The following is a 22,924-nucleotide window of genomic DNA, read 5'->3' as shown; positions in this document are numbered from 1 at the left end:
GCTCTCCTCACTCACGGTCCCCTGCTAAATAAAATTTTGGCTAAGAGTCCTCTCTAACCCATCACAACTCTTCCTTCAACCCTCCATCTCTCTTCCTGTTTAGAAGTGTTATTGTGGCATAGATTTATTAAGATTAAACAAAGCTGACATCTGTGACTCACAGGAACATAGTGTTTGCTCTAACCATGCAGAACATTAATATTTTGCAGATTTTTTCATCCTAAGATTTTTAAAACATTCTACAGGGTGTAATATCAGATTTCTTCCTCAAAGGGGATGAAGAGAAACACTATGGAGATGATTTACAACACAAGGAAGGAGGTTATCAGTCTTCCTCTATCAAACAAGGAGACATGGGGGAGAAGAGGTGGTTCAGCTAGCATACAAACGCAGAGCTAGTGGAACAAGCAACAGAAAAAATAATGCTCATAATCTGAGAGTTTTTTTATGTAAAACTTAAAAGGAAAAAAAATCCCAAACACCCACATCACACTTTGTGACCACCAGAGCAGTGAACAGAACACAGATATTCTGGCTTCTAATCAAGTTCCTGTTATTCTTATTAGAGCAGTACCCAGAGGTCCCAGCCAAAAGCTCAACTCTGGAGGACGGACTCTGTCTGAGCACACAGTACCCCAAAGGGCCTTCCAGGGTAAGAGAGGGAGGACACAACACAGAGAAGCTTGCACCCATCAGCTAAGTGCACCAGGTGGAAGCCAAACATTTATTTTCAGGTTGTACAGGTGACCAGAGGGATAAGAGAATTCCTGGGCCAGGCCACATCCTTCACTATGTCATCGGGGCTGTTTACCTCTCATGGTAGCAATGACCTTGGAGGGATGTGAAATGAATGGAATGGTGCTGTGCAACTTCATTCACATGGACATTTTTCTTACAAGGAAGAAGACAGAGGACAGATGTACAGAGAAACCTCACCAGTTGATTTCCATAAGCCCTCAGCACCCTCCACCAACAGCTGGTTGGCCACCAGATCTAATAGTACTGTATATCTCTTGTGCAATTAATCCTTCCTTAATCAATTTTGCTTTCCATTTAGGAAGGAAACCACTGTCAAGCCTGATCAATTTACATCCCATCCAATGACATACAACCACTACTATTATCTGGGGCAGCAAGAAACAATGTACAAGTAGGCTCTGAAAACCAAAAACTTTAAGACAGCCATTATCTACATAGTAGACTGATAATACACAAGAAAATGTGTCTGCCTAAAAGCCACCCCTCCTCCTCCTCCCATTTGTAACAGTAGAAGAGTATGTCACAGTAAGATTTAGCAGTGCAGACCCATGAAATATCACTACCAAGCAGATACAGACCAAACATCTACTGGTTTGTAAATGAGCCCCACACTAAACTGAGCTCTGCAAGCAGGATGTGAAAAGATACTTCTCTCTATCTTGACAGTGACTTGAGCAATATACACAGTCCTTGTCTTTGGCAGCAAAATGATATCAAGTGATTTAATATGAGGAAGCAGTATTTTAACACCTAGGAAATGTCTTCATTTTAGAGGCCACAGCAATTTCTAGTAGCAGCTGCTCAAAATCTACTAGTTTAACGTGCTATAGCAGCACAAGATTTAAATCTCATTCCATGAGTAGAAACACGCAACCTTTCTGCTACTGTTGAACTGAATTGAGAATGTACAGTTGACCTCTTACTTAGCGAAGCGGGACTAATATCCCAATGTAGCACCAAAAAGGTCATTGAAACACTTTGGATGGCAGCTTCCAGCCCTTTTCCTCTGCTCCCCAAATATCAAACCTTCATTATGTTGCAAAGATTAAAGATACTGCCTGTCCTGTTACAATACGTGCCTTGTAAACCCCAAACACTAACAGATTACAAACATCCTTCCGATTACACGGCAGTGACCATGTCACCCCGTGTGGAAGCGGAACTGGGGTGGAAACGCGGGGGAAAAAAGTTGCATTTTGCTGTTTTCCCAGCATCCTGTTACCAAGCAAGGTCCTGCCCCTTTCCGTGCTGGGCACATCCACCGCTACAAGGCCTTGCATGGAGATGCCCCAGCATTTCTGTGAACACCCATGCCTGATGCCACCCCTGGTAGACTAAACAACTATTTCTCATGGATGCTCATTTGTGCTGAGTATTTCTTAAATGGAACAACCTGGCTGATGCTGTGTGTTCTGAGAGCATCAGGACAGAGTGTCAGAAAAAGCAAAGTAGCAACAGCCACTTTTAGTCAGACATGCAATTAGAAAAATACAAAATAAAAAACCCCTCATGATACAGCCTCAAATTGCTCAGGTCACTGCTCCGCACCTTCTAGAAACAACAACTAAAAGCTGCAGTCCTTTCCCACTCTTCCTGTTCAGGTACAACACCGGGCATAAAAGAGCGAAGACTTCTCTAGAAAAGTGAATCTTGGTTCAAATGCTGTCCCATAGACTGTTCTGTACACTCACTAACTTGTGTAACATCGATATATGCTACTGTCCTTCAGACCTGGCCTGGTCTCCTTGAGACCTGGCCTTAAACTACTCCCTCAGGTCACATGAGATGTCTATCAGAAATCACATTTGAGACCAGCTTCCCCAATGTCATCCATTCTCAGGGCTGCAAGAACATCCTTCCTTCTCTCACGCAGCACAGCAAAGCTGAAGCAATGAAAAGAGGTCACCCACCATGGACCAGATCCCAGGAAGACGTGACCTAGTTTGTACTTTACAGAAGTCCATACAATTACAGCTAGAATAAGGGCACATAATTGTGGCAGTCGTCTCCACTAATGGGAAGGAGGCTCGTTAAATGAAGGTCATGTCAATTATCTACAGCTAGTTTACATATGCAGTCAATTACCTAGCTGTACTATTTATTTCAGTATTTGTATTTAATGAGGATTCACCAGTTAATTATTTTATTTCATTATTTTGTTATTTTAAGCAGAAATCTAGCAACTTAACAGGTTGTGTTTCCAGCAGAGAGACCTGAGGAACAGCTGTGACCACGTACTTGCTTTTCTGCATCCTGATATGTGCCATGAAAGTTGAAATAACTTTCAGCAGTGAATAGATTCATAATGCTTTAATCTCCAGAAAGGAATGTGAGGTAGAAGATAAAATTAGCAGCAAGAAGACATTCATTTTATCCCTTGCCATTTTCTAGGACCTTTATACAAAAGTTCAATTTACTAAATACTCCTGAATGGCACAGGCAGGAGTTCCTGCTCTACGCATCATTACCGGAGTGTGTGAACAGACACCAAAATAGGATGCATGTCAGCACATGATTTGCAAAGACTAAATGTACTGAGAACAAACAGTATTAACCTTTAACACATGCATAACTGGATGTCTGACGCACTCTGGTTACCCTTGCGGCTATTTATGCAGCAAACTATATAATTACTTGTTATTACTGAAAATAAAGTGCCCTCCCCCCGATACACACACATGCACACCCACACCCAATTTGTATTCTTGTAAGTTGGTCCTTCATGTCAGGAAGAAAAAAACCATTTTATTTTTATTCTCATGTTAGTTTTCCCTGAGGTAATAAAATCTGTTTAGCCATAATGCCAGAGATGGCAGAGACTAAGAACCATTTTGAAGACTAAGATAAATAGGTAGTTTGTAAACTACAATTTCTAACATGAGAAACTTGCTTTCATCTTATGTTACTAAATATTGCCTATGGTACAGCTTCTGAGAGCAAAGAAACTCCAGGAATGCCTATATTGGCTCTGGAGAAGTATTCATCTGTTTAAATCACTACAAGGGTTTTTTTGGGTGTTCCAAGGTTTTATTGGACTCTCTCCCCAAGGCATGCAAAAAAAAACCAAACCCAAACAAAATAAAACAAAACAACAAAAACCCAAGTCCTGTCAACCAGAGGAGGGAAAGAACTCAAAGAAAATAACAGCGAAATAATAATGCCATGACATTACACCCCCTGATCTTTCACAGAGTTATGTATCAGAGTTTCCTACAAACTTTCATCATACCTTCCTGGACACTCAAACAGCCATGCAAAGGGCACACTGGCTTCAAAGCGCCGAGAAAGAGAATTCAGCTGCTCTAATGGGCGCAGACCAGACAGTCTCCTCATTACAAGCATGCTTTTACTTAAATTGGCCAAGCGCAGGGCTGCAAGGAGTTCCCAGTAGGATTTCTGCGGGATGGATCTCAGACCCGTTCTGCCCATACCGGGGAACGGGCAGGATGAATTTTGGCAGTACGTGCACTGAATGAATCGTGGGCCAGTCTCACAGATGGAGTTGGAGCTTTCAGTGAGACAGCACCCATAGAAGAGAACAGATGTGCACTATTTTTACCCTTTACCAATGGGAACCGATTGCTGGGCCAGTGGCACACAACCTGCCTTTCCAGCTGTTTGTACAGCGTCCTGCACACAGGGGTTGCAATCTCTCCTGTAAACCAACTTGGCTCCAAAAGGGTGCTTGTATGCATGACACTACACATATCAAGCACAATATGCTTTAGTAAAACATTTTTTTGCCAAAATTTCACCTTGAAATACCTAGGTATGCAATGAAAGTCCTCCTCAAATAAAAGCGCTGCCAGCAGGTTTATTTTTGCTCATCAGGAGTATCGTGGGTAGGGTAACATGCCATCCACCTCTTGCCACGCCACCAATGCTGTACATTAGCAACACAACTTCCAAGCATTGGCAAATTCCAATTTCAAAATTGACTTCAAGGTTAGAAAACAGCATTAATCTGGTTTAGAGTACTTGTCAAGATACATTCATGCATTTGCTGTGTTCATTCAGAACTACTATTACGCAACCTCTGTGAAAGGTATGTTCACCTGTAGAATCGGCTACCTAAAACTCCCCACAAAACAAGACAAACAACCACAAAACCATTTCATGAAACAATTACTCCATGCCAAGATACTATCTGGTTCCTCCACGGGAGCGGATAATTACAGTTCTCTGAAATCATTTGCTTTGTTAGCCACTAGAGCTTTATGTAACGCTAATTCAACCTGTGCGTGGAAGAATGTCAGGGCAGAACCTCAGACCTTTGAGCAGCATTTGTGGTTTGTGCTCCAGTTCACTAGGGCTCTTTGATATGAAATACTGTGCTGAATCGTCACAGGACTAAGCGATTCTGCCAAGTACACACATGAAGCTCCCACTGAAGTCAAGGATAATTGGCACCCCAGAGCAGGAACAGAACGGAGCATGTTGTGTGCAAACTAGCGTGACTTGGATCCCTTGTGCTGTGACATGTGTCCAGCAGCCCTGCAACAACCCAGAAGCTGCTGTACCAGTTGAGCCTGGATCTTACAAGTGCCTGTAAACTATTGAACAGCATGTAAAACATCCCACGCACCCATCGGTTCTGCTGCAAGTGGCAAGCTTCCTAGGACCTATAGAACATCATGCACTCAACAAGAATGTAAGTGAAGCTTAGCCAAGGAAAATCAATGGTTAAAAAGCATAAGCATCAGATGGAGCAGTCACCCATGGTTTGGGCAGGCAGTGCTTTCTCTAGAGAAAGGGAGGAGAGCAAGGGCTATACCCATTTATTGCAAGACTCTTACCTTTGCTGAGACCCTGACTGTGTGTGGCATTGCTGTATGCGAATACCTTGCTTTTAGCCATAGTCAGTCCCTTGAAATGAAGCAAATCTGTACGTTGTGATGTGTATGAACCAGAAACTGGAAATGCCTGTTGTCAAAGCCCTGACAGGTATTAACAATATGCCTGCATTTGCTAGTGGTGTTATCAGTCATCTTTTGGCTGCCCGCCCTCGAGTGCAGATTTCTCTCAACACATGCTCAGTCCAGTTGTTAGCACGGCATCTCCATGGAAAGACTTTCCATAGATGGGGCAAGGGATAAAAGCTTACACTGAGGTACCAGAGCAGCTTCTGGGAGTATTCAAGTCCAAAGTTACACAGGAACAACCAGACCAGGAGCAGAAATTTCTAAGTTTGCAAAGCCACCTCAATCTACCTTAGTAGAATAACGAGGAATTTGTATTTAACGAGGATGTACTCCACAGGAATCTAACCCACCTCACTGGGCAGCCAGCCCTGCATGTGCTCTGTTCAGACAACGGCTTTATCTTTGGAAATAACACTGTTGGAAAACTATGCTAATGTATAAACTATATTGAAAACACTTTGGCGAGAAGCGCTCTTTCACCATTGATACTTTACTGTGACAATGCAGCACACCATAGATTTTAAAGCATTATAGTTTTCAGCTTTGTTTTTCACCTTTCTAGGTGGCTTCATGTTGCAATAAGACTTTTGTAATTGCTATGCCTGCTTCTCTATCCCTGATCTATCTTAAAAATTTGGGGGCCAACTTCGACTGGATTCAGTAGAGGGATACAAGTTTTACAGACAACAGTCTTTTCCCAGTCACATGTTGTAACTGGCACGCAAGTAGCCACGACCTACCCAAATAAGCTCACCTGCTCCTCCATCCTTAGTCAGGAAAACACCAGCATTATGTGCTTACCTACTTACAACACTGTTACGTTGCTTTCATTTCACAAGCTCCATTGACAAAGAGGGTTTGGAATTACTAGAAGGGGTGAGGAGGTACATCTGGTGTCTGAAAACAAGCTTCATCAGTTGTGCTGCTCAAGGTACAAATGTTTAATGGAACACAAAGAAAAACCTACAGCCTTGCAGGAAAACAAATAATTTATCAAGCTCCTGCCTTCTCCCAGTTGTATAATGATGTAATTTCCTTCATAGGGGAGTATTACACTGCGATTCCTGTGAATTACATGGATACTGGGTCCTTCCTCTGCTCCAAAATAGCTTACCTGCCTCATAACTGTCAACACTTGTCAGCCAATGTAACAATAGATTGTGGCACAGTGGAAAACCATTTTCCCAAAAACTGTTGGGGTTCAATGAAGCAGTAGGTTCCAGTGGACCCAATTTGGGTAGACACAGGCACTACCTGGTATAGATTTATCCCAGCCGTGAAGGTGGCTCAGTACTCAAGTGGTCATAAAATCCAATGGAGCCAACACATTAACTACAGCCAATAGTTGTATCAGCACAAAAAGTGACCTGTTTCAGCAAAACAGCTTCCTGACACTCAGGACTCTGGAGGGATAACATGCGTATTTGGTAATAATTACACTTTAAAGACGAAGGAAAAAAGCTTTCTAGGTGTACAGACCAGCTCCTCCCTTCCCCCACCGACATAAGCACATAAATAGCCCAGACATGCCTATAAACAGAAGTATGCAAAATCCAGCCCAACACCACCTAAATTTCCTCCTTTCCACGCTTGGGTGTCTTGTTTCAGGCACACACCCCCACACTGAAAATAAGTGGCTTTGCTGCCTGTGTACTGTTCTCCCTGTAAGAGCTCTTGAGCTCCAAAGGGTACATTTGTATATGGGATTTCGGTCATTAAATAAACACTTCTCTAGAAAAACTTCAATACCTGTCCCTTTACATAAGCAGATCCTACTGCCCCGCAGGGAAGGAGAGACTCTCTTCAGAGAGCTGGGGGTGGGAAAGAGAAAGTTAAAGCGAGAAACATTAAATTACCCAATTAGTCTGTTGAAAACAGCCAAGTGTTCTCCCTCTTTCAAATCTCGACACAACACTGTAGATTATCCTATTCAAAATCAAAAGCAGAGCTGTCTTATCAGAGATAATTAGTAGTTCTAGAGAGGAAAAAACACTGAGAAGTTGCAAGAGCAGAGAGACCTGGTACTTGTGCTGCTGTGACTCCCCACCTGCGCAACATTTCTTGGAGAACACACTATTAAAGCCTCCAACGTGCTTTGCAAACACTTAATCTCAACATCCTTAGGTGAGGCGGAACCACATCCTATTTTCCTTCTGGGTAGGCTGAAGCCCACAAGGACATGTATAAACAACTTACCCAGACAGCACAGCAAGTCGCTGCTGAACCCCCGGAGCAGAGGGGAGCCCCCACTCCCAATCCAAACCTGCCTCAACCATATGTATCATTCACATATTTTGCAGATCTCTCTGTGGTAACTTAGATGTCTAACCCAGAAAAGAGGCAGGGCAGCTGATTAAAACCTTAGGGGTATTATTTTGAATACATATGCTAGCTCACTTCCATCTGTGTCGTTAATTAGTTCCTGACTGTAGGTTAAATGTAGGGCATGTTGTCACCAGCCTAAGGTGGGGTGGCAGGACCTCCTGCTATTGCCATATGGCTTTTTGTTTCTTCCTTCATTCTTCAGCTTTTAGCTTCATGCTTCTAATTTGTGGGCTCCACCATTATATAACAAAGAACAACAAGAAAAGCAAAATTAGTGTTAAAATAGAAACATTCTTCACCATTAAAAGCTCTAAGAGGTTTGATTTGAAATGCAAAACCGCTTCCCATCTCCTCCAGAGAATGCTTTTACCCAGCAAATTCTACAGAGCAAATTTGCTATGAAATTCAGGAAAGACCTACTGCCACAGTGAACTACTACTGCACAAGTAGTTATTTACCAGCCCTACAAACAGACCAAGCAGCTGACCAAAGGTCAGCCTTACTTGGTATAAAACAGAGATGAGCAAGGCTATATCTACTCATAATACAGATGCTGAGCCCTTAGAGGGGATGAAGCCAGTGTAGCAGCACCATCCCCATCAAAACCATGAAAGGAAAGAGGATGACTGGGTTCCAGTCTTTTTTTTTTTCCCCAGTACATCTCCACAGATGCATCTTTTTGCAAAAAATAAAAATGGCTCAGGACTGTCCTCAGCAAAACTACAGGTCACATTCTGAAGTATGTCTGAACTTGAATTACAAGATATGCAGAGTATCTGCAGTTCCCCTGCAGTCATTTTCTAGTGAGTACAACTGGAATACTAACAGGTCTGGTGCTGCTTTGCAACTGAAGACCTGCTCCAAAGTGTTTGATTCAGAGCAGACCTGGAACTTATTTATTGTGTTTTCTAGTTCTCATCGCATAGCTGTCCTTCTGTTAGCTAGAGGCAGAGGAAATGATTTCAAGTATTTCCAAGCATAAGATTCTATAATTTTCATAACAGGTATAGGAATCGGACCAAGGAAAAAATATACAACAATATCATATGTTGAACAAAACTGATTAAGAACCAGGTGATATGACTTCAATCTTGAGGATTATGGAATTCAGGATGTCCCATCCAAGTTTGTCAAACTCAGAGGTAAACTTCTTTGAAGGTTTAGACCTCTGAGTAGTTTCTTCTTAAATCTTATCTCTGCCCACCCTTTTTTTTAATGGAAGCATGTGACATTGACTCACTTAACCTTTTGCAACATCTTTGCTCATCATTAACATTCCTGCTACTTTCACAGTTACAATTGCAGAAAGGTTTTGCACTGGGGGCAGCAGATACGAATCCCTAGTGCAAAATAGAGAGGAACAAAAGGACTTAGAAGTGAGTCTTCCAAGGAAGGCAACTTTGTTCTTTAAGTTCAGATGCCAATCATTAGGTTTTAAGGTGAAAACTCATTTTCAGACATTCATTTGCTAGTCATTACACAACATTTGTATTTGTGTGAGAAGATGTAAAGAAGCACTCTTTCCACCGCTCCATCGGCAGCAACTTGCCAATGCCACACAAGTAAATACCCTGTTGTCATAACAAGATGTCAAACATCCTTCCTTGCTTCCCATAAAATAAAACCAATCCTTCTTCACCAGTCTGCAGGACATTAGCTGCCAACAAAAAAAATTAATCATGACATTGACATAAACTGCAATGTTTAATCTGGAAAAGCAAAAATGGAGAACTTCAGATGTGTTTATTTCTAGTTTTGGTTCGACCTATTATAAAGATAAAGGCCGGTCATGATGTTCAGCAGCAAATTCATACTTCACCACAGTTTCCTGGCATGGGTTCCGGTTAAGTTACCCTTGCCAGCTTGAACTTGTTAGTGGCTTTGCTTCTCCCTTGGACTCACTGGCTTTCAGTGCAAATTCTATCAAACACCATTTCTCTCTTGGCATTTATGGCTCAGTCAAACTGGATTATCAACTCAAAAGGAATGTAAATAGCAAGTGAAGATCCAAGTCTTAATGCAGGCAGCCAGCAGGCACAATTATCTAGAAATACCGCAAAACAAGTCCTGTCGCTCATCTCGAGAGTGCCCATATGCTTCTGTAGTATGGTGACAGCAATGACTAAAGGGAGGCTGGTTTACTAATCCAGCCCTTGAATAAAGTTTAGATTTCATTTCTTTTTCATCTCAATATATCAAGTTCTGAACACTCACTGAGAGCCATGGCCACTGTAAAGAAGGGTAAACTAAACCATATGGATACTAAATGTTGCACCAAGCTCAGAAACTAAATGGCATAACGGACTAAGGAATCCAGAGATCACAACCTTTAATTCCTTGATCCAGACAAAACGGCACTTCTCCAGGAACTGTTACATTTAAAGAAAGCAGTGTTTTGATCATGTTAGATAAGGCATAACGTGCTAGAATTGGCACAAGATTATGCTTAACTCTCTTTTATAAGATACATACTACAGGATTCCAAAAAAACACTCTAGTCCTGTTCTTATTGTTACAGCCTTAACTGCTGCAACATGCTCTAAGTCTTTTGCCTGCTGAGTTAATAAAGAACATGTAACAGCATTTTGCTCAAGGCTTCACCTAGTTCCATGTTTTTCCAGGCTCCTCCTGCTAAGCTACATGCACGCAAGGGACTACAAGCCTACCTGTCGCCCAGTGCACATACTGGAGAGGCAGAAGTTGGATGTGGAACTCCAATGGGGCCAAGGGTAGTTTTCCAAACACTAATTTGGTGCAATGGCTCTCTCCTCATACACCTGCACATTTTACAGAAGGTCTGCAGTTGCCTCCTGACTTGAACAGCAAATGTCTCTATTTATATATCTATCACAGCTCTTCAGTTTCCCCCAGGAAAACTACACATTAAGCACTTATCCCAGTATACGTTATACTGACAGATTTATAGTATTTTAATAAATTAACAAAACCATAACCTGGACAGATATGCAGTACATGCCATCAACTAGTGGCTTGCATTTTCAGGGTTCTGCAAGAATGAAGTTCTCAGCTCCAACTGAAGGTCATGCATGTTGATATTTTATCCCACTGTTCATTTGATAGCCATAAGCTAGAAGTTACCATAAAACCCTCTGATACTCACTGTGTCTGTAAGAGTCAAACAGAAATAATTGCCCATGAGATTGAGTCCAGTGGGTAAAAAAGGCACATTGTTTCTCTTTATAAGCAGTTCCTCACAAATTAAATAGGGAACTGTGCTTATTCTCCTCTCTCAAATGCAGAGAAAGAACCTGCTACAGCCAAAACCATACAAAGCATACAAATCAGAAGATGTGAGCTCAAAACAAAACAGGAAACTATGTCCTAAGAATGAAGGGGTGACATAAAAAGCATATCCCATGTTGTTAGCTTTGAGGTAACAAATACTCACATATCCAGTTTAACTTTGATACTTAATTTTGAAATTGGGAAAAATCCTGGATTTAGTGAAGCCAAGCTAAAGAAAGGCTGGTGAGTTGATACATTATGAAAATCAAAATTTATTTTCTAATCCACCAAATATCTACTACAGGACATCCCCTACCCAGTAGTCTTCTATCCTAGGGTGGGAGAACACCCCGCCAACCCGACCAAAATCCTCGAGGGACCACTTCTACATTGCATTGTTTTGGTGAACACTATCAAGTCTCACCTACAGCTGTAACAAGCCAGGATAAATTTTACTTACAAATAGTTCTTTAGGTGTCATCTGAAGTTCAGTTAGCACATGACTTCCTGAAAGCGATCCTTCATGTTCAACTATTTGAGCCTCACAAGGACAACTCTACAAAGATTAGTTACCTGCATGGCTAGAAAAGGATTCGCAGGTACCACCTCAGTTATAGGGTTAAATAAAGCCCGCATGCATACACTAAACTTAATGCTGTGAGTAAGAACGATCTGGATTAGCAGCCTCGCAGCCTCGCTTAGTTTAATTGTTCGGCTCCGCTTGCCAGAGCCAGGCACAGCAGCGTGTTTGGGTCATGCATCTCTAGGTGGCAGTAGCTGCTCAGATTTTGAGATACCAGCAGATGCTTATCTCAAATTTAGCGACCAGTATTCCTCCCATCCTCCTAGAATTGCCTTTCCTAATTTGAAATGTGACCCCCCTCCCCCATTTCTTCATAATTTATAGTAGTCTGAAGCTGAGTCACAAGGATTTCTGCATTTTCCTAACCAAGTACACAAGAAAAAGAAATGAACTGCCAAAGTATTGAGGTAATTTATAGCGTAAAGCACTGAGAGCTTCTAGTCGATCAAAGGACTCAGAGAAACAAACATAAGAACAATCATGCCTTCTGTTCTGTACAAATGCCACGGCCAGAAATAACTGTCCTAATTAACTGGTTTTGAAAAATGACTTCTCTGAAAGATACAATATTCTTACCAAGGAAAGTATACAACTGCTACAGCCTTATGGCAGCTGTCATCAGGACATGAAAATTCACTAAATGAAGTTTCCTTTTGCTTCCTCCAGTTGTCCATGGGACTCATCTTCAGACAGCTGGATCCATTCGTGATGCCTAAATTATGTTGTAATGGGACATTCTGCTACCACCAGTATCAGTGTTACTAAAGGATTACAATCACATCAAATCAGCATCATCCCAGCCAACACTCTGTTAATGATTTATAAAGGGCAGAAATTGCACCTGAGATGAGGTGTGTTTTTTTTTTTTTTTTTGGTAAGACTGTTTCCTACTCAGTCAATTCCACAGCATCTTCAATATTTCAGACTGTTCCATGTTGACTGCTACTTTTGGGTTTAATAGTTGAACTCCACCAGTCTATAGTTGCTTGATAATTAGGTCCTGGATGTTGAAAAGGGGAAAAATATGAGCCTGAGCCTGCAGATCACCTACATTTTATAAATATGACTATTTGTCCTCTTCTGCGTGGACAACTCCTGCAAGCAGTGCTCCTCATTGGACTGCTCAGAGCCTAGAACTGTAAGCAACATGGCCAAAAAAAGATTAAATCAGAGGACACAGGCCACAGTGTTATGGGTGCCCAATTAAACATGTATTTCCAAAATTAAAGTATTTTACTCTTCTGGTATTGTATATTCTAGTGTTTCCAAATCCAGTAGCATAAGGATTTATGTTGAAAAAACTTAAGTTTGAGGCACTATAGCAAAGTTGCCAGTACACACTACATAGCCAAATCTATTCTTTATTGTTTGTATCACAAAGGCGCTGAGGAGTCCTCTTCAGGTACCAGGAACAGAAAAACAGGCAAGATGATCTCTGCCCCAAACAACTTACAGTCCAAGATGAGACTGAATAATAGGTATGGATAAGGAAGGGAAACAGGTTTGTGAGCTGACAGCCAGGGGGCACAGCCCCGTCCCAGCTTGTGCATCAGGCAGCTTGCTCAGCACACACCTGTACACCTTCCTAATGGTGCATCGCGGGGAACAAGGGAGTTGTTACACCCAGCGCCTTCCCAGCAGGAACTTCAGGCAGTAGGTTATTGAGTTACCACTTCATTTCGGCAATACACAAAAATAGCTGAGCTTTGGTGCTTTTAAAAGCTTCCTCTTAAAGGGTGTTCACAGCTAAGCATTACAAAGAACACCAGTATATGAACTGATCTGAGAAATGATTGAGAGTTTCCTAATTAAGCGGCGTTTTAGCTATCTAGGAGGAACCAAGCGCTCACAACATATTGAAAACAGGTCAAGACAAGTTAGCAATTAACCTATTAAAAGCATATATCCTCTTCTAGTGGAGCCTCCGCCAATTCACACAATGCCTAACATGAGCTTTCTAGTGTAAAAACCACCAGGACATAGGCACAGGGCGCATTCTTAGAACATTTCAGCCTTTTACACAAACCAGGAAGGCAGACAAGGGAAGTGTGTTTTTTGTTTGTTTAATAGGACCACACATTACACAATTTACTCTGAGTTGTTTCTCGTTTTCATGCACCCATAGAAGAGATTAGAGGGTCTCCTACTTGCAAAGCTTCTTGTAACCTGCTTTTATACCTGCACCCAGGCAGAAAACTATTATCTGAGCTAGACATGCAGCTTCTTGTGTTTTCCTCACTGTAACAGCAGAGTAACAGTTCCAGAAAGTGCTACAGGTACTGCAAGGACTTTTAACTGCAGCTATTTTCAGCTCAGCATTGTCACTATATGCAAAGCTTTTAAGCAAAAGCACGGATCCTTATTTTCCACTATGTTCTTTCACATTTTAATGAGTCTTTAAAATCCTTTGCATCTGTGCACTACGTTTCATAGTATTCCAGCATATTGTAGTACTCCCATAGCACTACACTACAACCCAATGCCTTTGTGTTTAAAAGCACGCTGCTTGAAATTAAACTTCAGTTTAGCCTTACTCACTCCAAGATAAAAGTCCTACCCCATTTTCCTCCACTGTTGTATCTGGATTATTGAGATAAATTGTTCTTGATCCTTCTGACCCGATTTACCCTGATTTCACAGCCACATAACAACAGGATCTACCCTGCAGCTCCAGCAGGCAGAGAGCACTGGCAGTGTGAACAGAAGGCGTGCTACTTACAAATGGGTTTTCCCAGCTGAGGTTCAGTGAAGCTGAACATTAAGTGATAGTACTACAGCAGAAAATTGTTGCGAGTTACAGAGCCCTGTAGCAAGGCTCCCTTATCTCGTAAAGAGCTGCAACATCTACCAGCTGTCAAGGTATTTTAGAATTGAAATGTAGCCATTGCTTTGACCAAAGATGCAGGTGAGGGATGACTCCATTCTGCTGCAAGGGAATGTCGCAGTTTGCCTGGCGTTCCTTCGCCCCGGGTTTACACAGCCATTGCCCAAAGGGAGCTGCAGCATCCCCAGCAGCCACTCCCTCCTCTCGTGTGTCCAACAGCGGGATTCGCAGCCTGGAGAGAGCCAAGAGCATCCCCTCTGCTGATGTTCTTCCACACCAAGAGTAAGTACAGGCCACCACTGGGGTCCAGTTTTCACTCAAGAGCTTGCAGGCAGCATTCCTGCCGTGATAGAGGAATAGTCGACTTGCACCAAGGTGCTACCCGACACAAATAAGCAGGACGATATGACGACCTTCTTGCTTGGGACAGCCGACTGTGAGCGAACAGAGCGACCCCTTCGCTCCTGCCAACAGCCACTCAGCCAAACTTCGTGACATGAGAGCTGCTCCTGTCCCCGAGTAGGCATCTCATTGCCTGGCCCTTTGCTTCTATCTAAAGGCAACCAAGGAAATTCATTTTATGTACTTATCACACCATGAATTAAAGATTACAGAAATACTTGCTGAAGAAAAATGTAACGCCAGGGTAGATTCTTTGCATTCATTAGAACCGTGTTACTAGAAACATAAATAAGTAATGACTATTGATCTCGCAATAGTCATAACCTCAGAACAGCAAACTGCAATAAACTGAAAGGAAAAGTACATATTTTAACCGTAATGTACAAACCAAGATACCAATAGCACCTCTCAAACATAAACAAGCAAAGTGTGGCTCACAGTTGTAATACCTTATGCTTTTAATCTTACAAAAGGAAAGAAAAAAAAAATCAAGTGGGATAGTGCAAGGTTTCCAGAGTATTAATTAAACCTTTGCCAACCAAGTTCACTGTCTAACACCAATTCCTTTCTGGCTGGAGGATCAGCGCTTTCCACACCAATATGCCATAAAATAATGGGTTTTGAGGAGCAGAGGAACCGGCCTCTCCCCGCAACTGCACACACACGACTGGAGCCGCTAACGTCGCCCCACGCAGGACACCCCACGCACGGTGGAAATCAGGAGAGGCGGCGGCCAAAGCCCCCATGGCACGGGGATCCCGGTGAGGGTGCCCGGCGTGCTTCACATTCCAGCGTCGGCTGCGCTTCAACAAGTGCATCGCTCCGCTCCCTGACGGCACCTCAGCCGCCAGCGCCGGGGCGGCGCCCGGCCGGACCCCTCCCTCCCCGCCCACCGCTCCCCTCGCAGCCGCCGCAGCCCGGCGCCCCGCGCTGCCGCCCACACCGGGACCCCCGCCCGCCCCGGCCCCCGGAGCCCCCGGCGCTGCGGGAACGGGCCGGGGCCGCCGCCCCGCCGCGCGCCCGCCGCCAGGGGGCGCCGCCCGCTGCCCATGGGCGCCGCCCGCCGCGCCCCGCGCACAGCGCCCCCATGCGGACGGCGCGTCCCGCGCCCGCCCCGCCTCGTCCCGCGCCGCCGTCGGGGAAGCGCCGCCGGTTGCCCAACGGCCGCCGGTGCCCAACGGCCCCGCGCTCCCCTTCCCGCCGACCGGGGAGCGCTCCCGCCGGGACCGGCCCCAACAGAACCCCCGCCGGGCACCGGCCGGACCGACAGGTGCGGGAACAAAGGGGAGCGGGGCAGCCCCGGCCCTCCCTGCCCCGCCGCCGCCCTTCCCGCTCCCCGGACGCTTCGTACCGGCCCGCGACCGCCCGCCCACCCCTTTCCCCGGCCCCTCAAGTTTCCCGGCGGGGCGCCGCGTACCTCTCGTCCACACAAAGCCTGTCCGGGTCCCCTCCGGGAAGTCACATCCTCTCCCGGGCGCCCAGTCCCACCGGTCGCCTCCCGCCGCCCCGGCAACACAGGCGGCGGCTCAAGTGTCTCATCAAAGCTTTATGAGGGGCGGGAGGGCAGCGGAGCCGGATCCCCACCCCCGCCGCCCAACGGGAGCCTCCCGGCCCCGCCGCCTCCCCGTGGAGCGGCTTCGTCCCCCTCCCGTGCGCCTCCGGCCAGCGGCTGCCGCGGCCGCAGGCACCGCGCCGCCCCGCGCTGCCCCGCTTAAAGCCTCCGCGCCGCCTCCCCGGCCCCGCCACCGCCCCCGCCCCGCCCGCCCGGCCCGGCCCGGCCCCCGCTCCCCCGGCGCCCCCCGAGCGGCGGGCAGGGCGCGGAGGGGCCGGGCCGGGCGGGGAGCGGAGCAGGGTTGGGGGGGGGGGGCTCGGTCCGCCCGCCCGCCGCGGGATATTGGTTTACTCCGGCGGTATTAAGCAAGCCCGATCCATTTAAATATCGCTCCCGCGTTGACCTCTCCGTAGTTTGCCTATTGAGAATGCAATCAAGATAATAACAGGCATTGCTTATTAATGAGCGCCCCAGGTAACGTTACACCGGTGACTTTCTGGAGGCGCGCAGCGGGCGCGGGTGCTCAGACCCGGCGGCCCGGAGGCGGCTCTGCCCGGTCGGGGACCGGGAAGGGGACCGGGACCGACCGCCGGAGCCGCCCGTCGTGCCAGCGCCCGCCGGCGAACTCAGGGGCGGCCGCCGTGCCCGCGGGATCCCGGGTGAAACGCCCCGCTCGGCTCTGCCCGCCTGCCCGCCGGCTTGGTTCTTCCTTCCCCCCTGTCAAAAATCTGTCTTGCCTTTGCCCCTTCTGCATGCCCAGCAAATACAGTAAATTATTGATAGTGGAAATTGCATGGTGGAGGCAATAATGGCATCTCCTGATTGAGTGGCTCCATTTGATCTTGGTAAAGACAGAGAGATGGCATGGCACGGCCCTCGGCCGGGCTGGCTGCACTGAGCGGGAGCTCATGCGTGTGCCCGTGGGTGACAGTGCCTTGGGCCACGTCCCACGGCGAGAGCCAGCGTGGGAGAGGCACCCACTTTGTCCCCAGCCCAGCATGGGCTGTCACAGTCTCATCTCCACCCTGCCCGTCCCCTCCCTGGTAAAGCTGGAGGCAGTTGACTTTCAGAAGATACCCCATCTCTTTTATGAATCAGTTAAAACAAGTATATTTTCTACACTTTAAAGCTCAACTGCCATCTAGTTGCAATTAATGCCAAAGGCCCAACCGCTTCAGTGCGCTCGTGGCCATTTATTTATACTAGAAGAAACGTGTGCAACTCATTGCTGCCTTCAGACAGTCTGATTGCCTGTGTGCTTTTGCTATGAAACACCTGCATTTATTAGATCAGTAAAGTCATAAAATATCCCAGGCGTTTGAAATTTGAGTATACCTAAGGCCTTCCATATAAAACAGCTTTTAATATATATTAAGGGAAACAATTCTGGTGGTTAATATCCTTTGCAGCTTTAAGAACTTCTTTAAAAATCATGTTCAAGTACCACATTACCATCCTTCTTGCACTTGGGGGTTTGGTTTTGTGTGTCTGAACGAAAAGTGTCACTGAGCTGTGAAGACGGTTCCACCTCTTTCGTCCCAGTGATCTCCAGTCTAAATCTATTCAATTTACAAGAAAGGATACAATTTTTCAAAGTCCTTGTTAACAGCCTAGGCCTGAGGAATCCCACCCAGGTCTTGCTGGCTGATATAGTCGCTAACAAAGGTAGCTCTTCAGCCCAGCTCCTGTTTGGCTATTTCTGTATTATTCAAATTCTGCCATTAGGAATATATGAGCCATTTCTTTTCCCACTCTAATATACTGGCATAACCTTATGTCACTCAGCGATACTGCCAGGTGCATGTTTGAGTGTGATTTCAAACACGGCGATCGTAACTGGAACTTGCTAAGTTAATGTGTGCATTTTATGTTACCATTTTGGACTTCTCTCCACGATACCACTCAGCTTTCCAGGTATGACCGTATTAGTGTGGGTCCCTGATTCCACCAGCAGCTCTTTTGCATAGTGATAAGAGAGCACATTTTTAATATTCTGTGTCCATAAGACAATGCCTGCAAATATTTGGATGATCTATGAGTCAGGTTTAACAGCAGCAGCAGAGGCTACTTTAATTAGCTGTAATGTAATACATTACACACATGTTATTCCTGGAGGAAGGACTCTTCTCCTGGTACACTAGACATGCAGATGAGCAGCAGGGAGTATCGTGCTTTAGAGACACCAAAGCATCTGCTGGCTTGTTCTCAGGAGTGAAGGAGAAGGCAGATATTCTGAAAAAAAAGCTGTTTGCCATCAGAACAAGTTCTTTAATTTTGGAAAGGAAGCATGTTACGGACTGCCTGACAAGTCCTCACTCTGTGGTACGCGCTTTCAGCTCAGCTCTGCTGAGAACATGAGAACCATCAATTCCAGGCAACCATGTGCGGAAATTCCCATTTTGCTGTGCTACAAACACACTGCCTTTTGCCTCGGTGTAGAGATTTTCCTGGAGAAGATGTGTGGTCAGAGAGCTGCTGTGTCCTGCCAGTATAATCAGCCTTTTGGGGATTATTACCAACTAGTGCTTGATTACTGGGAAAATGAAAAAGTCGTGTAAATAATGATCCATTTTGATTTTTAATGCGCATACAAGCTGGGCTCCTTATTTTTCAATCAGACCCTGACTTCAAGGAGAATTTTGTATGAATGAGCACCAAACGATTGGACCCACAAAGTACTAGTTTGTGAAGCAACTGACAGAAATCACATGGGGACCCTGCCCTGGTCAGAGCTCTGCTCCTTTGTCCACAAGACGTGCTGTAAGTTTGGAGGGACACAAGTACCCTCGCCTTCAAAATTTGTGGGATAGGTAGGACACAATGATCCCATTGGATTTCCAGGCAGATGCCTGCCTCACAGCATTCCCCTTGAAATCGAGTATCTTTTTCTGGTACCTAGCTAGTTAAAATTCTTATTTTGTATACGCAAATCACGCTTCACCCTTTTCCATACAGCAGCAGGAAAGGAGTAAGAAATAGTTTGAGCAGGAGTTGTCAATCAACATAATGTTGATTTATCCCTGCAGTAATATCAGATTGCTTGCAGGGGGGTAAGACCATTGCTTTTTGCTGAATTCAATTTAAACTGTAGCATAGGCACTAATGATGCTGTAGATACTATAAAGAACAAAGCAGAAGCACGCACATCTGGTTTCTCTCTCGGTGGAGGTTATGCATTATAGTGATTGATGTACGAGGTCCAAATTTACTGATAAACTAATTATATGATAAAGTAGTTTGTAGGGCTCTTAAATTCCCCCATTGCAATTGTAAAGAAGCAATAAAAAGTCAATATTTGAAAAGAGTAACATTCTTAAAAGGTCCATAGTTAGTCAATACAGAACTGGTGATTCAGTCTCCCCCCACAAATGTATCGTTACACTCCACATTTTATTCACGTAGTATCTCAACCTGGTTTTGAATGAGAAAAAGGTCAAGAAGCTATAATTTGGACTGCCTCTCGCTTGGTTGTCAGGAAATATAAACTAATCCTGATTACACAAATGAGAATGCTGTTGATGTACTCAGGTTTTGACACTAGAGTATTTTTTCTATTAATACTTTTAATTGGCTGAGGTCAGTTCTTATATCACTACAAGCATTTTATGTTTAATTATGTTTATTCATGTTTCCTAGTTACCTATCTTTGCTATTTTTTCACATTAAAGGGCTGGAAAGTTCATGGAAATAAACTTTTCCAACTCAAGTAATGCTAAAAATTGCAACGGATTATAAACACAACTGGAGGTTGCAGCAGCACGTCGCATTTGTAAGAAGATGACTGGGCTGTGACGCCACTCTCGGGTGATTCAGCGATGGCAGCACACACAGCAGAGCCATTGGTGCTCCACGCTAACATCAACGGGACTAGAAAACCCTCAGCATCTTCAAGGACCGAACCCAAATCTCTCCTAAGCGTCTGCATGGTGTGTTAATGCCCTGGGGTTGGTACCACTTGGATCTCACAGCATCGAGGTTTAACTTGCATCCAGCCCACAGAGTTGCTGTGGTTCTGCTCTGCAAGGAGCTCACTGGGTGGCCAGACTATACCCCATGCCTTAAATAGCACAGGGTACTTGCTCTTAATATCGAGCATAATCTCATCTTCAGTGAACAACGTCTGCCGAGAGGCCTTTCGGCCTCATTTTAGCAGGGACAGTATTATATGAAACAGCAAAGATGGGAATACAAACCCAGAGATCTTTCCATTAGACATGGTCTGTAGGGTGCATGCATACAGGATAAAACAATGAAACCTACCCTTCCAACCACAGGCACCGAAACCACAATATTTTTGCTGAAGAAAATCTCACCTAATAGCTCAGAATCATCACCCTGCAGCTACAGCAAAAATGAATTTTAAACTCCAACAAACAATTAAAATAATTGGTCTCTTCTCATGTCTGCTAGGGGTATGCCAGCTTTCTGTCACATGGGGGTATCTGTACCCTGGATCTTGTCCCATGGCTTCTAGTCAGGGATTTCAGCACAATTTACGTGCATGAAACCGCTTCTATAACAGAGCTCTGTGGTAGGTGCAATTAGCCTTTTGCAAACGAGGAAATGCATGTGTCTATTACATGTAAATTCATTAAGCTGCTCATGAACGTACTTGTTTAGTGAGCATGCCCCTTATGTGTTTGTTCCTTGCCACCGCTCATGTAGTTGTCTCTGCTGGCATCAACTGTCATAGAAATGGAAAATGAGTCATACGTGACAATTACCACATACATCAAGTGATGAACACACACACACTGCTGCCCATCCAAATGCGTGTGAGTGCTTACCCAGGCTATGTCACCATATGTGACAGCTAACCAACACCACGCATGTGCTGGTGGATAACACAGGTGATGAGCAAGGAGACAGGTACAGGCACTAGGTGGCTGCAGACGATGCTGGGATGTAAGTGTGAGCCCTGCAAGGGCTGCTGAGAAGGGACCGAATGCTCTAGGGAATAGCAGTTATGGGTTTTGGCCCTGGCTGGTGCAAGGCAGGGTCTGACAGCCTTCCCCCAAATATCTAGGGTTCCCTTTCTAAGGTTTTCTGGGAACCCCACATGCTACTTGGACAGCACAACTCCTAAACCAGGCACGGAATTCCTGTGTAGAAGGGCTGGGAGTAGCTAGGAGGATAATTCACCCCTTCACTGTAGAGCGGAGGGCAGCTGCCGAGGATGGCAGCACAGCCAAAAGGGCAAGAACCACAAAAAAGAAAGAATAAGTCTGACCCAGCAGCAAAATTAAAAGTTGGGTTTATCATTCCCTGATGCTCCGACACTTACTAAACCTAGGAATTAATCTCACAAGTGTCTCTGCAGTACTGCTGTTGTTTCGGAGGCACTAAACACCCGGCGCCTGGGCAAAGAGCAAAGTACCTGGGTTGTGCCTGAGAGTATCCAGTGTACCGGGTGTCTGGTGTGCAGTGCCCAAGCCCTTCCCCACTTGCCCCTGACCTCCCCCCTAACAAAGGCACAGCCATTGCAGCTGACAGAAAAAGAGCATGAAACAATAACCAAAAAAGCAGGCTCCAAGTGAGTCACAGACGTGGGAAGGGAAAAGAAAATCCCCTCTCCCCCAAAGAGGTTGTGTGTGATTCCTCGGGATGGGGGAAACCCGAGCCTAGTGTGGAGAGATTAGATGGCTGGAGATGCACTCCTGTGATGAATCCAGCCATTGGAGCTCTATGATTAACGAAGATCAGAAAACTGTTGGTGTACTTGTGGGTGAAAGGTGTTGGGATTGGCTCATCTCTCCTTTCCTCTAAGTATTCAGTGGGTTTCAATTAGATGCAATACAGTGGATTATTTTTAATATTTAAAGGGATCAGATTACATGGGTTTAATAAACTTAGCCAGGCATCTTGTCCACGCTGACAGTAGGTAGGTGCCTAAGCAAATCCTCCTCAGTGCATAACCACAGAGAGTTTATTCTGGGCATGTCCTAAAAATAAGCAAGCCCCCAAAACCCCAGGTTTGCAGCCCCGTGAATGCTCCTTTGTAGTTTATTTCCATTTAAGCAACTAAAACTTCCTCTGACATCAAGCTCAAGCACTCCATTCGCCAGGTGTGGGCTGCTCAGATATTGCCCAGAGGGTGATGGGTGATAAGAGATCTAAAGCAAACAGTCGGGGAGGGGAGATGGAGGACAGGTGCTCGGTGCTGGGGTGCCCATCGCTCCACCCTGGAGCTGGCAGGAGGGATCCTCCCCGGGTACGTGGAGATACTTGGGAATGAAAAGCATGTGTAAACATGAAATAGTTCTTCCAGCTCTCTTGCCCTGTGCTACTTTCATATTAAGGCATCTTTTGCT

At 45.2% G+C, this 22,924-nt stretch overlaps 1 protein-coding gene across 7 annotated transcripts in view; it reads right to left on the bottom strand.

Moving 5' to 3' along the window:
* BDNF (brain derived neurotrophic factor) overlaps nucleotides 1–22,924 on the bottom strand; it is a 42,956-nt gene that overhangs the window by 6,077 nt on the left and 13,955 nt on the right. The window contains exon 1 of one of the 7 annotated variants that reach the window (XM_065065465.1): nucleotides 16,479–16,783. The exons of 3 other annotated variants lie outside the window; for them this stretch is intronic. Coding sequence is in view for 2 of the 4 variants with exons in the window: in XM_065065461.1 (XP_064921533.1) it covers nucleotides 5,556–5,585 (30 nt within the window). In the remaining 2 variants the exon portion in view is untranslated. Of the gene's footprint in view, nucleotides 1–5,555; nucleotides 5,714–7,877; nucleotides 7,900–11,712; nucleotides 11,871–16,478; nucleotides 16,784–22,924 lie in introns of those variants that run through there. 3 more of the 7 variants (XM_065065462.1, XM_065065464.1, XM_065065461.1) reach the window with 3 other exon arrangements.

The sequence above is a fragment of the Columba livia genome, chromosome 5 (assembly GCF_036013475.1).
Source record: "Columba livia isolate bColLiv1 breed racing homer chromosome 5, bColLiv1.pat.W.v2, whole genome shotgun sequence".
In the NCBI taxonomy this organism is placed as follows: Eukaryota; Metazoa; Chordata; class Aves; order Columbiformes; family Columbidae; genus Columba; species Columba livia.
The sequence above is the reverse complement of the archived record's forward strand: the minus strand, read 5'-3'. Positions and strand labels throughout refer to the sequence as shown.